This window comes from Erithacus rubecula, assembly GCF_903797595.1.
Source record: "Erithacus rubecula genome assembly, chromosome: 6".
Classification (NCBI taxonomy): Eukaryota; Metazoa; Chordata; class Aves; order Passeriformes; family Muscicapidae; genus Erithacus; species Erithacus rubecula.
In genome coordinates this window covers 7,131,571-7,147,879 of record NC_136688.1, presented here as the reverse complement: position 1 = coordinate 7,147,879, position 16,309 = coordinate 7,131,571, and the positions used below count along the sequence as shown (strand labels likewise).

Here is a 16,309-nt window from a genome sequence, read left to right as displayed (position 1 = left end):
GGAGAAACAAAGGAAGAGAAAAAAACAATGGGAGGTGGAAAAACAAGGGCGAAAGCAAGGAGAAGGAAAGGAAGGAAAAAAACAACGAAAAAAATAAAGGGGGAAACAAATAATGGTGAAAAAGTAATTAAGGGTAAAATTGAAAATTAGTAAGAGGGGGAAAATAAGTAAGGGGGAAATAAATAAATAAGGCAGGAAATAAATAGAAAAATAATAGGGAAAAACTAAAATAAATTTAGGAAAAATAAAAGCAGTTTTGTCTAGTGATCAAAACCAAATACACAGCCCTGATGTTACTGTTTTGTTATTTTCACGACTGAACTACTTGTATGGATCCAAGACAGCATTTAAAGCCTGTTCAAAACAACACTATGATCTATTAATTTTTGTTTAATTAATAAATATTAATAAATTATTAGTCTGCAAGTTTCAGGTATTTTTTATTTTTTTTTTCTAAGTACAATGAGCAGGCTATCAGGTCCCTGTGTGAGTCCACCCCAGAAGGTTGTTTCTTATCATTTTCAATGCAATAACTGGGGAGAATAATTGTATTAGAATGATCCAACATAGAAAACAGAAAAGCCTGAACTAATTTTGGTTAAAAGAGAGCATTGCATCTAGGAAGCACCAATTCCCTGGGCTTCCCTGCCAGATGCTCTTGGGGAAGTCAGTTAGTCCCAAACTTTGTGGCATTCAGCTCAAATCCAAAGAGCACCAGGTGCAGACCAAGCTGAAGGGGCAAAGCCCTGGAGAACCTGTTGGTTCAACAGCAATGCACAGACTCCATGGTTCAGCTCAGGAAACCTGTCACAGGAACTTCTGGTGGTTTTTTGTTACTCCAATTCAGCCCTCAGTGAGCTAAAAGCCTTGTTGTGCCCCAAGCCTGGCTGATGGCTCTAAAGAAACATTGACACTTCTAAAAAGAAAACCAAATCCCCCCCAAAAACCTGAACACAAGGTGGTTGTCAGCTTCATTTTTCTTCAGCCTCATAACCACAAATGTCTTTCCAGCTGGGACAAGGTGACACAGGGAAATGCTGCTCCCTCTTTGTTCCATGACTATTTTATGGTTTCACAGGCATTTTAAGATCCTCTCAGTTCTACACAGTAAGCAAACACTCACTTTGACAAATGGTCAGATACACAACACCACCTTGATATGACACTGGTATTTGTGGATAGCTGTTTTTTCAGACTTAAAAAAAAACTTACAGCAGAATCAGAGAAAGTGATTTATTTCCACTTGTCCTTATGAGTTAAAGACAGTATCTTTTCTTTATAAAACAGTATAATGTACTATTTAGAAAATGATTACACCTTTCTTCTCCAAGCAGTTACACCCAGATATGTCCTCCTGCCTTTTAAGGATAGGTGGGTTGGTTGATTTCCTTCTTTACAAGCAATCCTCAGAATGTAGCATCAGAAAACATATATAGGTGAGGATAAAGTTACCAGCAAATGGATAAATGTTCCTGGATAATTATACATTAACAGAGGAACTCATCCACCAACTAGTGCTCCATTGGCTCCTCTGCCTTCTCCACGGCTTCTTCAACAGGTGGAACAGGCTTAGAGAGAGAAAAGAGACATTTTAGGAAGCCAGAAGACAACACCTAACAAATCAGCTTTTTCCCCACTGGAGCACCACAAGTGGTAAATGCAGCTCGTGTCAGCCAACAGCTCACAAATTACTGTTATCCAAATTAAGCACAAGCAGGACACAGCTGGTAATTAGGAGACTATGGAGGCATCTTGCAAAGGGCATGAGAAACATATGCAACCACTTCTGTTGGAAAACAGTGAAAACTTGTACTTGATCAGAGATGAAAAAGAAGATGACATTGGAATAGCCTGGCATAAATCCAGCATAAATTGATTTAATAAGCATCTGAATTATCAGTTAAGATTATACAGTGTTCGTATAGTAACTTCATATTTTAAAAAATTACCTTCCTAAAACTCTGCTACAGTAGTAGAGCTGAATTTATTTCAAACATAATACATCACATCTAATTATTGTCTTTCAACTAAGCCTATTTATTCATACCTGAACCACTCACCTTTCTCTGTGGTCTCTCCTCAAGACCTTCTAGGAATGGTGCTACATCATCATCATCATAGATGGTAAACTCCATGTCTTTGCCCACAATTCCAATTGAAACATTCTGTCAAGCAAAGGGTTGGAAGCAATGAGAAGCATTTTCTTGCAACAAACTTTGGCTTTACAGCTTTTTCTTACAAAAGCTATCGTGTTTCAATATCTTCCAAGTAAAGCCATCAATTTCTTTCATTTTGCTTTCTTTCTAATAACACACACAATTTCTCAAAACCCCTCTTTTAATCCCATTTTGATTTTCAGTTCTTTAAGACTTGTAAAAAACATGCTGAGCTAAGAATAAAATAAACATGGAAAATGGTAAATCATTAGACATCCTTAGAATTTTCTTCTTCAGCAGTTCCTCAATTCAATTCATTGTCAAAAGTTTGTGCAGTTTTGTGATGCTGGATGCTCTATAAACTGTTGGTGGATTACCTTCACTTGCTGCCCAGGAGAATTACTGACTGTGCTTACAGTGCAAAGCTGGGATACTACAGCTGCATGTAATGCATCTTAAACACTGATCAAAGCTTAAAATAGAGTGAAGCCACCAGAGAAACAACATCTTACTTAGTGAAAGCATTATTTTTGTGAGATGAACACAGAACAGTAGATAAACTGGTGACATGAAATGAAGATGATATTATCTATCAGTACTCAAATTCCAAACTTCAGTGCCAGCCCTACTCCACAAGAATTTTGTCACAGTACTTTCAAGTAACAACAGCAAAGGAAATGTAGTCTTTACCTTGGTGGTCAGATCCTGTTCAGCAGGAAGGGTCTCTCTCAGGGCTCGCAGTCCATGTTTAACTAGTTCATTGAGATTACCTTAAAATGGAATCAGAAAGACATTGACAAACTTTATGGTATTACCTCTAGACACTCATTCCCCTTCTTCCTAATCCTAGTTGACAAGTACAAAATCAGCTTGGTCAACTTGACTCCCAGAGCTCCTTTGCTTTCTGAGCAGAGTTGTTTATAAAAGTTTTTCTTGAGAAACTAGCCTTTCCCTATTTTTGAGGTCAAGTGTATCTGTTTTTGACTCCTGCCTTGCTTTCAGTGATACCCAAGGTTTTTTCCCCCAAATACTCAATGGTTCCCCAACATCACCCCATACAAAAATAAATTCACCTCTTTAAATGTAGCACTTAAACACTTGCCCTGACATACTAACTCTGCTCTGCTATGGAAGCAATTACACTTTCCCTGGGTTAAAAAGGGCAGAGGCTTTTTAAGTTTTCCACAGCTTTTCTGAGCACGGCTTCTCTTTCCATGACATGTAATAAACATCCACATACTAAGACATGAAAATCTCAACCACATCCTCTACAATTTTGTCTTTGTGCAGATTTAGTTACGCCAAACTCAGCTCACACAATTTATCTTCATCTCACTAAATGCAGAAGGATGGAGTGGCAGCAGGAGGTAGACTGCAGAATTGATGAATATCAGAGGGTAGAGTTCCATTACTCACAGTCAGTGAACTCAGTCATGTGCCTCTCCAAGTAAGTTCGTGCTGACTGTGAGCGAGCACCAATGGACATTGCTTTGCAGTCAAAATAGTTTGCAGAGGGACAAGTCTGGAAGATGTGAGGACCCATATCCTACAAAGAGAGGAGAAAACCCCCAGAGAATGTTAAACAAATATATCTATTCAAACCAACTCTGCTGCTGCAGTATGGAATTTTCTAAAGGAGTTTTGCTTCATGGTACATCACACCTACATGTGTGCACAGAAACTATTTTATATATATTTTATTGCTGGTCATATCACTGTTCTTATGCAATTCCTTTGAAACTGTTGCTTAAAAACCCATAACAATAATAATAAAAAAAACCCCACCCAAACCCCTTGTTTTCCACTTTGTTAATCTGCAGCTTTTAAATGGACATGATGACTGGCACAAAAAGTGTTTCTTTGTTCTACAAATTGCACTGTGCTTATGTATGCTCCCTACTTCATGGAGTGAAGGGGGTATTTTACACACATTCTGTCTTATCTACAAAAAAAGTAAAAACGTGCTGTAGACTAAACCATGCCATTCAAAATTTCAGGCAATATCATAATTTCATCCAACCATTCTCATGTCAACAGGCTTGAGGACAGAGATTCTCTGTGTGCTGCATTAAGAAAAATGTAGCTGCTAAACAAGTGACAGAGAGGCCAGCAGTGATTTCCACATCCATTTTTTCTTACTGGAAGTCTTTAAAATAATAGTTTGTGAGCATCCAAAACCAATAGCAAAATATTTACATAAACAAATTACAGTTTTGCACCTAAAAATACTCAGTAAGTGCAGGTAGGATTAGCTATTAATTAACACTTCTGAGTTATGTTCTAGGGTAAGATACAGAAAACTATTTCCTTATTCAGAGAATTTTGACGAGTCTGCCTCTTCCATCTTTCTCTCTCAACATCTTTTTGTTGCACAAAGTTTCCCTAAGCACATGTTCCTGCAGATCAGAAGCAGCCAGAGCAGCTTACTCACATCATAGCCTGCAATGAGCAGTCCTACTCCATAGGGCCTCCTGCCGTAGCGCTGAGTTGGAATCTGGGTTTCTTAAGAGAGCTAAGGAAACAATCTCAAAATTACATGGTCATTACCCAAGAGATTTCCTAAACCAAGCAGAGATGGATCAAAATGTATCCTTATGGGATATTCTCCAAAAGCATACACATGCAGTGTGAATGAAGAACTGTCCAATAAACTTTTTCAATTTTTGTGATAGATGAAAGTCATTTTATGAAGAAGTAAAAAGCTATAAAAGTATAACAAGTGTATAAAAAAAGGATACTGCTTCCAATTAGTGACACTAGGCGAGAAACTGGAAGAGGTCTATCAAACACGAATCTAGAATCCAAACACTCCTGACGCATGAAATTGCTAGGGAGCAAAAATAAAAGAAAATAATTAAAAATTCAAATCAGTGCAAAGACACCATGAGGTTTTGTCTCAAGGCTCATCTGCTAAGGTAAGCATTTTTGTTTCAGCTCTGCTCATTGAGAAAAAGGGTCAAAGGCTTTCCATGATTTCATTTCTACATGACCTATCATTGTTATTGAGAAAGTTGACCACAGGTTTGATAAAATATAAACTGGGTATTTCAGCCATACAAATGCAAAGAAGGTGGAAGTTCATGCAGGCAACAGATGGATCCTCTGGAAAAATGGCAAGGTTAAATGGTAACATTGCTTTGTGACACTGCAGCAATTAAAACTCATTTCAGAAATCATTCCCACCCCTTCTGATCAGAGTTCCCCCTGGAGCCCACACAAACAGCGCTGGATGTGTTTAATAACTTTCTCAAATGTGTGTACACAGAAGCAGCTGTCAGAGGAAAAGAAGTGATGGAGTTTCTCAGACTGCTTGGAAACCCTATCACACTGAGAAAACCAGACAGGACTGTTTTACTTGTAACAAAACCAAAGAGCAAAATTTTAGGCCAAACAAATGAGATTTCTGCCAACAAGTTAAAAACGTGCCAGAATTTCATGCTGAGGTCTTTGGCATAATACAACAAAGCAGCAACTCAAGACTAATCCTTAGCCAAGCAGAAAATGTCATTTGCAATAGTCTGAATGAACTTTCCCTCATTATTGCAGCACTGTGTATGTCAACAAGCAGGATACTCACCACAAGAGTCTTGCATCGGCAGTAAGTCCAGCAATTGAGATACCAATATGGTTGTCAACGTACAGGATTTTTTTCTGATGAGCTGCCAGCTCAGACTGTGCTCTCTATGCATAAAAGGAGAAAGCTATGTCTCAAACTGAACAATCTGCCAAGCACTGAGGAGAAATCTGCTAACATTTATAACAACAACTGAGTATGTTCATGAAACAGTAAAAAAGAAAATAAATTTATAAACTTGCAACAGATGACAAGAAAAACCTAATTCCACTTGAGTTCTCTCAGAACAAATGAAAGAACAGAGACTCATTCAAGTTTTGGGAAAAGAAAGGAATAGATTTACTGCTCAATAACAAATGAAAGGAAAAAAAAAGGAACACATTTGTTAAAGGAAAATATTCTTCCACCCATTTCTTTCACCATTTTGCGAAGATCTGCTTTGCATAGGTACTGGAAATATTTCAGTACTCAAGCAAAGGGAATCTGCAATTGCATTTACATTTCATGTCCAAGTACAGACTGCACAAAACTAATTTGCCAAACCAAAACTTTTCTATGAACATTACTGTCCCCACTGAGACCAGAGTTCAGAAGTTACCTTGAGAGCCACCAGGACAGCGTGTGTTTTCGACTTCAGCCCCACAGTAGCTGAGCCTTGTTTCACAGCTTCCATGGCATATTCTATTTGATGAATTCTGCCCTGCAAAACCAAGTTGAAGGTCATCAGCCACTCTCTAGTCAATTCTCTGAACCAGTTTCCAATGGGTTTGCATTTTCAGACCTTTGATTCCCCACCCCAGTGGGGACACTTACTACATAACAGGTTAAATCAGTATGACTCAGACAGAACTTCCAGCTGAAGTTGGACACTTAACTTGTAATTGGGTTTGCTGAAGAAATGAGTCTTATGCAATTGTTGTGTCTCACCAGCCATTCCCCAATAACTTCTGAACAAGTTATTGGCCAACTGCAGTCAAGTCTGAAACAGGAGTAGAGGTCTCAAAGAAAATGAAGTCCCTGCAAGTTCTGTAGAGGTGGCCAGGAGCTTTAATGCCCATTTAACAGAACCACTGAGGTTTTCCCATTTTCAGCACTCCAGCCCATGTCAGACAGCCAACACAGGCAATCCTATCCTGCAAGCAACAGTTCACCATGGAGCTGCATCCCACCAGCTGGGAAGGAATGGAATGCAGTAGCTGTCATGGTGGATGTGCAAGGGATCTACAGGATACCACCTTCCCATAGGTTGTTGGGGATTTTTGGCATAAGGTTCTTTATTTAAGTCTACTAGAAAGACCCTAGTGTAGAATTTCATCTCCTGTTATAACTGGAATTTCCTGCAAAGAGCAGCACTGGATCTCTGTGACTTGTCCAATATGAATTTGCCAACTGTCAGGAACAGCAGGCATGACTGTAAAAATGTGAAACCAAGTTTTTAAATCTCCTATTTCCTTTTCTTTACTACCATATTTGAAAACATCTCCCAATAAAGTATGATTTGCTCCTGTATTAACAGTGCCAAAAACTACTATGGCATCACATCACTGCCTCACCTACAAGAATAGATGGAGTAGCAATTGCAGCACAGCAGCAATTTTAAATGTCTTTTTTTAGGAAAAAAAACTCTACACTATTAATATTTTCAAAGCAATTTAAGAAAACCATACAAACTTGTGCTGTTGAGGATTTTGCAATGTTTGCTAAAAGTCCCAAGAAAATGCTTGAGTTTTAAAAGTAACTTTAAAAGCAACAGATAAGATAAAAAAAAGATTATGTGAATCAGAACCTGCCAGAGAAACACAATAATTAAAAGGGATGAGAACAGTTCAAAGGCACCTACAGCTATCATGGTATTCACTAAAAAAAAGGGAAATATTCAAGATTGTTTATTTCATTCTTCATGAAGACAGCCTCTGTTGCACTGTATGGAAAATGTATCTCACATGCAATAGTACAAATGATAAAGAATTTCAGTAGCAATACAAACTCACAAACTAATGATACATTAGCTTTATACTAATACAATTTGCTACTCACATTTTAAATAAATCTCTAGTTTTGCTGAATATATAAACTAGTCTTTTTCCAAGGCTCTGATTTTCTATTAGTATTCTGTCTTAAAATATCCACAGTGAGAGAAGAGGCAGTATTAAATACCTCAGCTGATGGTGGCTTTTAAAATTCCACAATATTTATTTTCAACACAACCTGTGTAAGTTTCAGAATAAACAATGTATGTTTTCAGTAACAATACACAGTGTGAAACTGATTCAGAGGGAACAAAATTTCAAATTCAAATGCAAATGTCACTTGAATTATAAAATAGTTATTTTTCCATATTATCTACTAGACAGAAGAGAGAAACTCCTAGCAATGGCCTAACACTGGGCAGATTGAAACTGTTTCATAATTTTTGTACCTTACTTACCAAGTTATTGTAGCTCTGTAAATGGATCATAGAGTCATGGAATGGTTTGGGTTGGAAGGGAATTTTACAGATCATCTAGTCCAATCACATGAAAATAATAGCATCTCTTTTGTACCTCACAGGCACATTTAAAAGCAACTGCCTTAAGCACCTGGAGGGGACAAGGCCCAGGTAAGCACCACTCAGGTTCATACAGCAGCAGACAGGGATGTGCTGAGGGCTTTCTGGACACCTACTGCCTACAAAGGGAGAGAGGAGCAGCCTACAGGAAGCTTCAGGCACCTGAACACAACCTTTGTGACTGTAATACCACTGCTGTGAGGTGCAGAAAACCCAAAAAGCAAAACCCCAGTGAGCAAGTGAAGAAAGATTTACCTGCGGGCTCCAGACCGTGACATCATTGTCATACTGGTTGCGAAACTGGAATGAACAAAGTAAAACTCATTAGTATCCCTAATAAGCTAACAGAGTGTTCCTGAAGGAAGGCCTGGTTCTTTCCACAGAATCCCAGCACTACAAGATCCCAGAATCAATAAGGTTGGAAAGATCTCTGATACATCGAGTCCAGTCCATGGCTGAACACCACCCTGTTAACTAGACCACGGCATTGAGTGCCACAGCCAGTCTCCCCAAACACCTTCAGGGGTGGTGGCTCCACCACCTCCCCAGGCAGCCATTTCAATTATCACCCTTTCTGTGACAAAGTTCTTACTCTGTTAACCTCCTTTTGTCAAACTGTTAGCTGGAAGGGACCAGTCCCACCCCCTGCCAAGGCAGGGTCACAGCAGCAGTGACACAGGAACACATCAGGTGGGTTTGAATGTCTGCACAGAGGGAGACTCCAGGATCTCCCTGGGCAGCTGTCCCAGTGCTCTCACACCCTCAGTGTGACGAAGATTTTCCTCACGTTGAGTTAGAGCTTTTTTTGTTCCAGTTTAGGGCCATTGCTCCTCGTCCTGTCCCTGGGCACCACGCTCTTGGCCCGCCTCTGAGATATCTGTGTGCATTGATGAGATCCCTCCCAGCCCCAACAGGCCCAGCTCCCGCAGTCTCCTCCTAACAGAGATGCTCCAGACCCCGGGAGATATTATTTCCACGGATCCCCCCAGGGCCTCGGCAGTCTTTGTCCCGGGACCGCAGCAGGGCCCGCTCCCCGCTCCATTCGTTCTCACGCCGGCAGCGAGGCCCAGTCCCGCCCGCGGCCCCGCGTGGCCCGGGAACTGCTTACTCACGGGCCCGCTGCCTGCCGCCCGCTCTGCCGGCTCCCCCGTGCCGGCCGGGCAGGCGGGCAGGCGGCGGGGCTCCGTGTCCCGGCCCGTGCCCCCGCGGCGGCGCGGCGCCCCTCACCATCCTGCGGCTTCCCGGCGGCGGCGGCGGCGGCGGCGGGCGGCGCGGGGCAGCGAGCGCTGCGGGCTGGGAGCGGGCAGGCGGCGCCGGCCGAGCGCCGACTCATCGATGCGCCGCGCCTGCGCACTGCCCCGCGCCGCTCTTCGGCCGCGTCAATTGTTTGGGCATTTTTGGGCGTCCTGATGAATAAAAGAAGTTTATTTGGTTCGGAAACTACTTCCTTTCCTCACGGCTTTTGTGTGGGGACAGGATATATAAATATTTTATGAAGCGAGATGAACGCCTTTCGGGTCTGACGGAGCTTCCAAGTGGGTATTCCCGCAGCCTCTCCAATGCCATTCCCCAATAACTTCCCGCAGCAATGAGGGACTCCCTAAAGCTCCATTCTCCCCGCCCACGGTGACAGAACAGCTCACAGACATTTCCCCTCTTTTTGGCAACACCTGCGTTAGTTTTGATAGAACCGAGCGACAAAAAGGCTGCGAAACCTCCTGGAGAATATCGATAACGCCGCATAAATGAAGAACTTTTGGAAGCTGTGTGAACTGTTGTAGGTTTATTGAATAACAACCCAAGTATTTTCCCGGGAACAAAATACAGTCAAAGCCGAGCTCCCCAGATGTCCACATTAAAGATTTATTCTGCAGCGAAGGGGCTGGGGCAGCGCAGCTGCTCTGTATTCCCAAGGCAGCGACACGAGGATGCCGGAGGCAGGAATAATCGCTGGAACTGGGAAGTGCTTACCGTGGGAGGAAGTCATTCACTTCCTTCTGGACGCTCCTTCTTGCCCTTTAGGCTCAGGACGAGTTCTCTACAGGCAGAGCTAAAGCCAGAGGGTTGGAGGTGTGTTCCTGCTTTTGTCTCAGTTCTGGTGTTAAAGAGCACCCAGCCTATTCCTCGTCGAAGTATTTGAATTGAAGGTGTAATGTGTCGATTCGGAAGGTGAGAAAGGCAAAACCAACAAGATGAAATCTAATAGCTCTTTTTCAGATAACAAAGGCATCGCACCAGAAAGGAAGCATTTTGCTTATGCTACAAATTTAATTGCAGAGTGAAAAAGTGAATGATGAGCAGCAATTAATATATTGCATTGAGACATCACAATATAAAAGAGTACAGGACTGAAAAATAAAGCTAAAACTATCCTCACATTTAAACGAACTACTTATTAAAAGAATCTAAGTCAGGAAAAAATTGGCCACCTGATAACCAGGATGACTTCAGAGCAATGAATACCCAATTGATAGCTCTACGAAAACAAGTTCAGTGCTCAGTAATGTCCAAATTAAATGTAAGGAATTATTAGGAAGGAGAAAAAAACCATAAAGTGCATCTGACACCATTAACACTGGCCATGACTCTTGTTTCCCACCTTGAAATTAGGTGGAACTGAGAAAAGTAGAAAGGATTCAAATTATGGAATAACTTCATATAAAGGATGACAGTAAGGAGTAGAAGCCCTCAGTCTAAATAGCAGACAAATGAGGAAAGGCTTTGAACTCTTGCCAAATCACGGCTGGCACAGAGATGCTGAATGGATTCAAGGCTTCTCTCTGTCCTGCAGCTCTGGTTCGGGGTGTCATTAAAAGCAGCAGGTTCAAGCCAAGCCGAGGGGGCACTTCTGAGTGGTGTCATACCTGTGCTGGGGTAACCTCTGCACATGAACACATCATGGTCTTTTGGTCACGTATTGAGAGAGCAACTGGGTGAATTCACAGGCTGGACAACTTTCAGAGCCACCAATGCTGCTGCTACAACCTTTGAGCTAAGTGCAGCACTGAAAGCATGGCTAACCTAAACCATGCATATACAGTCTCAAGAGAAACTAATGAGCCTGTTTTATTCTATGCTGTGTTTCCAGCAGAGTTATAAACAGCATCTGACATCTGAGTGATGACAGGCACTGCTCTGCAGAGATTAATGTACAGCAACTGAAAGGCAAGGCCATTATGCCTCCACTTCTGCTGATTCACGAGAGGAAACAACATCCCTGCCAGTCCCTTTTGGGACACCACTCACCATCAGCCCACATTAACCCCTGTGTGCTACGCTCCTGGAGTTAGATGGAGTTTTTTGGCAAAAGATTGGCTCCTCTGGGGTCAGTGGCAACACTCTGGGAGCACTCCCAGGGGCTGCACGTTGCCAAAAGAGAAGAAAGAAAACTCTTGTGCCAGAGTGAGAGACAGACTGAATGAAGGCAGCGCCCCCATCCCCTTGGAGAAGGGGAAGGGTAGATCCCAGAGAGATCACAGAGCCACTCCTGTCAGATGGACAAGTGGTTGCCCACAAATAGCAGTGCAGTCACAATGTGTTCAGGACTGAGCATTTTGACTCAGTTATTTTGAGAACTGTCTTACTGCCTGACAATGTGAACAGTCCATATTTGGATTTAATACAGGTAAGAGATTTGCTTCATTAATAGATATATGGTGACAAGACTACTTAATTAGAAGTCTTGGTGTAATGGCATATGTAGTATTTGATGACATTTTCATCAAATAGGTTAAGGCTAAAAATAAAAATTTGACAGCTGCTATAAATGTGCATACTTGTCTTTAAAATCATTTAAAGACAATCTCAGAAGTTCTTACAAAGAAAAAAATCTAACAGTTTGTATTAATACTGTAAATAGGAAATACATAAATTATATTAAAAATCCTCTATAGAAATTATACCAGATTTCTTTATCATTCTTTTGCTGGTACATTAGTAGAGGTGCAGACATTTCAGTCTCTATGACAAACTTGCATTCATGTTGCCAAAGATATTTTTTGCCATTTTTAAACCACTGACCAATTTAAATCACTGGAATATTCTGTCACAAGAGATGTTAACTACTCACATTTTAAAGTCCACTCCTAACTTTTTTTAATCCATAGCTTTTCTGGACTGACGTCAGTTGACCTTTTCAGGACAGGCCTACAGGGCAACTAACCTTGCTTGATCATCAGAGCTGGCTAGGAAAGACCAGGCAATGCTGAAAGCAGGCTTAAATAATCCCTGTGGAAAGAGAACTGCAGGAAAGAGTCTGGCTCTTTCTCTCCATTTCTGGAACAAACAAGGGCACAAGGTTCAACACAGCAGAGCTGTTGTAGCATATCCACTTCATGGAAATAGTTTTTATTTGTAGGTTCTTTGAATAGAACAAAAATATATTTAGAGGTAAATTAGGATGGATGTTATTGCTAGCTATTTCTTGGACATGAAATTTATTTCTTCACTCTGTGAGTGAGGAAGAGTTTCTTTACAATCTGCTTTTATTGTACAAGAAAAATGTATTTTGAGCTGTAAATTGCTTGCTAACCTAGAAGTTATGATTTAAACAGCATACATAGAATTGTCTGAGTCATCAAGAATTATTATCATAATTTATGGAGAGTTATGAGGGATACTGTTGCAGTTACCAGAAAATCTGCTAAGCTTTTCATTTCAATGAAAAAGAATGGCAGTTATTAAGTTTTTGTGGATAAAAGATCCATTTCAGTGGGCATATAGCTGCATAAGCTCTTCCAAATACATTAACTGCTCTGTTGATTCATATTGTTGGAACTATTTTTGAGTATACCTGAATCAAAACCAAAGCATCATCAAACCTTCAGCAGTGGATATAACATTTTGAGACAGAATGGTGAACAGATTCATGAATAAACACTGTCTCTGTTAGGTTCAAGATTTCTCCCTATGTAAGAGTCATCACAGATAGGAAATAACAGCATGGCATAGAAATAAAGCCATGAGACCACTAATGGATCCCATTTCCTTACCACCAACAGGGTTGTCATATTAAATTAATGATTGGACAAAGTATTACCTTCTTACTTATGCATTTATATGCCATAAATATTTTACAATGAGTGCTTATATGTAGATCACACAATAAAATGTTCACAATATTTTTGCCACATCTACTGGTGCCAAAAATTTCTGCTTGAAAAATGGAAAGACATTCACAAACAGAAACAAATTTTCCAGTGGATATTAAACTAAAAAAAAAAAAAAAAAAAAAGAAAAGAGAAAAAAAGGGGAAAAAAAGAGAGAGAGAAAAGGCCCTAGGAATGATGTACTATCTGTGGCAAAGCATTAAGGATTTATGTGACAATTCTTTTTACAGGCATTTTCAAGTTCTGTGGGAGAGTTGAACATTGTAATAGTCAGTCACTGTTTAGGCAATGGTTCTGGTATTTGTAGACCACATTTTTAAAAATCTCAGCCCATTCTTAACTGTGGATTCAGTTTTTGATTAGGAAAGACAACAATAGAGAATTAATATGAAGGAAAAATAGATGTTTGAGTAGGCCTTTAGTCTTAAAAATTCTGCTGTCATCAGCCAGTTTTTTTTTTTACTTTTTGCCAAGCTCCTAATTTTGCTACATGGATTTTAACAGCTTTGCTGTCATCCATATCCCAGTTTTCATAGAACAAATTTCTTTTGGCACTGTCATCTTTATTGCATGTATTCTTAAACTAACAACAATGCAAGCAGAAATTTAATCCTGTCCTGACAAATGTGAGAGGGCTTCTGGCACTGCTGTGTCTGTTGTCTGCGATAATTCTGACAGATCACAGAGCTCAGACACTGCATCACACATGCTTAAATTATGAAAAAATTCCATTGATGTTAGGATAATTCTAAATCCAGAGTATTTGGCTCAACCCTTGGCTTCTATGCCTGGTCCCTGGAAGGATTCAGTGGTGGGCCAAGAAGAGCTCTAAATTAATTCCAGACCACCTTGATATAACCCTGCCTTGAATGTAGTGACTGAGTATGTAAAAACCTCTGCATTTGTTATTAGCATATCACTATAGAGTCACACATGTGCATGCCTGGTTTTGATTTTAAGAAGTATGTATCAAATAAATTTGTGGCTACAGGTGTCTCATTCACAACAGATTCCATGGCATGAAAATATTTTTAAGCTGTGTTTATCACATCATTAAAAGAATGGGAATAATGACTATTCAGACAAAAGTTGTTACCAAATGAAAGGCTTCACGCTTGGAGCACAGAAATTTTAAAAAAGAAATTTTAAAAAATAGACTGGGAAATCAGAAGATTCTTCCTAAATTTATATAGACCCTTTCACATGTGTTATGATAATAAACACGGCAAGATATTTTCCAGGTTGGAAATTGAATACATGCCTTAGGATTTTCAAGGGACCAGTGATAGAGACTATCAATTTTTTGTTATGTGATTAGAAATGCATCATGGCAATATAACTACCAGAAAGCCCTGGACACCTTCTTGCCTACAGTTAGCAGGGAATATGAATGGATTTGTATTTCTTTTTGTATTTCTTTTTGTATTGCACAAAATCGCATGGGTGAAAGTTACAAAATAATCTCCTCTCAAACAGAATGCTCCTTTTAGCAAATTCTGTATTCTCACTATTACCTTTACACAATACTCAACATGTTAGATTAGTTTCAGACAAAAATACTCTTCTTACCACTCAAGCAAAACATTAAGTTAATTTGTTTAGGATCTTATCCAGAAAATCACTTATACAAAGTAATTTAAAGTATTCCCTGGTGCTGCTTCCCTATCAATAATAACCAAGCTTCACCCATGTATGTAACTTGCCCTTTCATATTGTAACTTTTTCTAAAGTGACAGCAGTGTATATTTATAATGCAAATCAGTCTCATGAATCATTTCTTCAGAATACATTCAACCTGGATTTTAAAATCCAGTTTCTGGGTTACACTCTTTAGGACATTTCCAGTGGGGCTTTTTTGACTGACTTGCTTCAGTATAGCCACAGTTTTACTTAGATCTTGAACATAAACTTGGTACTGCCAAATTTAAAACAAATTAGGAAAGTATATAAAATATATTTTAGATCTGCTTTTATTCAAAGCTGATAGTTACAATATTAAATCTCCAAATTTCGTGTCATAACATCTGCCTAGTGAGTTTAAAGGATTAATCTAGATACTGAGTATCACCCTCCAGCAATGGATTAGTGAATGGTCTTCTGGGTTTTGGTCTAAATCTGATTAGCCACAAAAAAGGAAACAAATTTAAAAATACATCAGGAATTGACACTATAACAACTTCATCATGCATATTTGTATTTTTACAAAGTTTTTAGTAACACAGCATTGTGCAATATACCAGTAAAATGACAGCAGTATTTAATTCTCAGGAGGAGTTTACCTCTCCTTTAGCAGACTTTTGAGCATTGAAATGTTAGAAACTGACCAACTTTCTCTGGTTTCTAGCCAGGGATGAACTCATTATACACTTCTGCAAAGTGAAGCAAATGTGAATTTCAGAGAATGTTTCTCAGCTCAGGAAATGCCATTTCTTAATCTGCACTGCTGCATAAGTATTATCACCTTAAAATGGTGAAACAGAAGAAACAAGTGTGATATCCAAAACCTACTTGAAAACTAGCAGATAAAGGAGAAAAATATATTAACAAACCCTTCAAGGTACAATTATTATTGTAGCAATAAAACCAAGTGCTGGGAAAACTGGAAGTGCACCACTAAAAGAGCAAATAGATTGAGCTGATAGAGGAACCCAGCACCATCCTGGAAACAGAGCAGAATTTCTGACAAGGAGGACAAGGAAAATAAAGTAGTCTTTTCTGTGTGCTTTTACTTGTTCTTCTATTAATTATGGTATTTCTCTGAAGAGAAAAAAGATCACTCTGGGCAGTAAAATAGAAAGAATATAAAAGGACATGAATACATCTGCCTCCTTTAAGAATTGGTTGCAAAAGAGTGAAAGCCAGTCGAGTATAAAGACTGGCATTTCCTATTCACATCCATGGGAAGAGTAGGTCTTGGTTAAGC

At 39.7% G+C, this 16,309-nt stretch overlaps 1 protein-coding gene across 1 annotated transcript; it reads right to left on the bottom strand.

Annotated features, from left to right (window-relative positions):
* Positions 1-1,219: 1,219 nt before the first annotated feature.
* Positions 1,220-9,622, bottom strand: PSMA1 (proteasome 20S subunit alpha 1). Its single transcript, XM_079308076.1, has 10 exons — positions 9,506-9,622; positions 8,534-8,578; positions 6,329-6,430; positions 5,734-5,837; positions 4,895-4,983; positions 4,588-4,658; positions 3,573-3,702; positions 2,847-2,926; positions 2,061-2,165; positions 1,220-1,568 (listed from the first exon to the last, which is right to left on the bottom strand). The coding sequence occupies exons 1-10, from the start codon at positions 9,506-9,508 to the stop codon at positions 1,512-1,514; spliced, it is 786 nt and encodes a 261-aa protein (XP_079164202.1). The 5' UTR covers positions 9,509-9,622; the 3' UTR covers positions 1,220-1,511.
* Positions 9,623-16,309: the final 6,687 nt, after the last annotated feature.

What these genes read in the sequence shown, in the direction of transcription:
- PSMA1 (XM_079308076.1), bottom strand. An exon ending in AGTGTCACTAATTGGAAGCA is followed by an intron (nt 4,659 to 4,894) that starts GTATCCTTTTTT and finishes AGCTCTCTTAAG; the next exon opens with AAACCCAGATTCCAACTCAG. An exon ending in TGCTCATTGCAGGCTATGAT is followed by an intron (nt 3,703 to 4,587) that starts GTGAGTAAGCTG and finishes CTCTCTTTGTAG; the next exon opens with GATATGGGTCCTCACATCTT.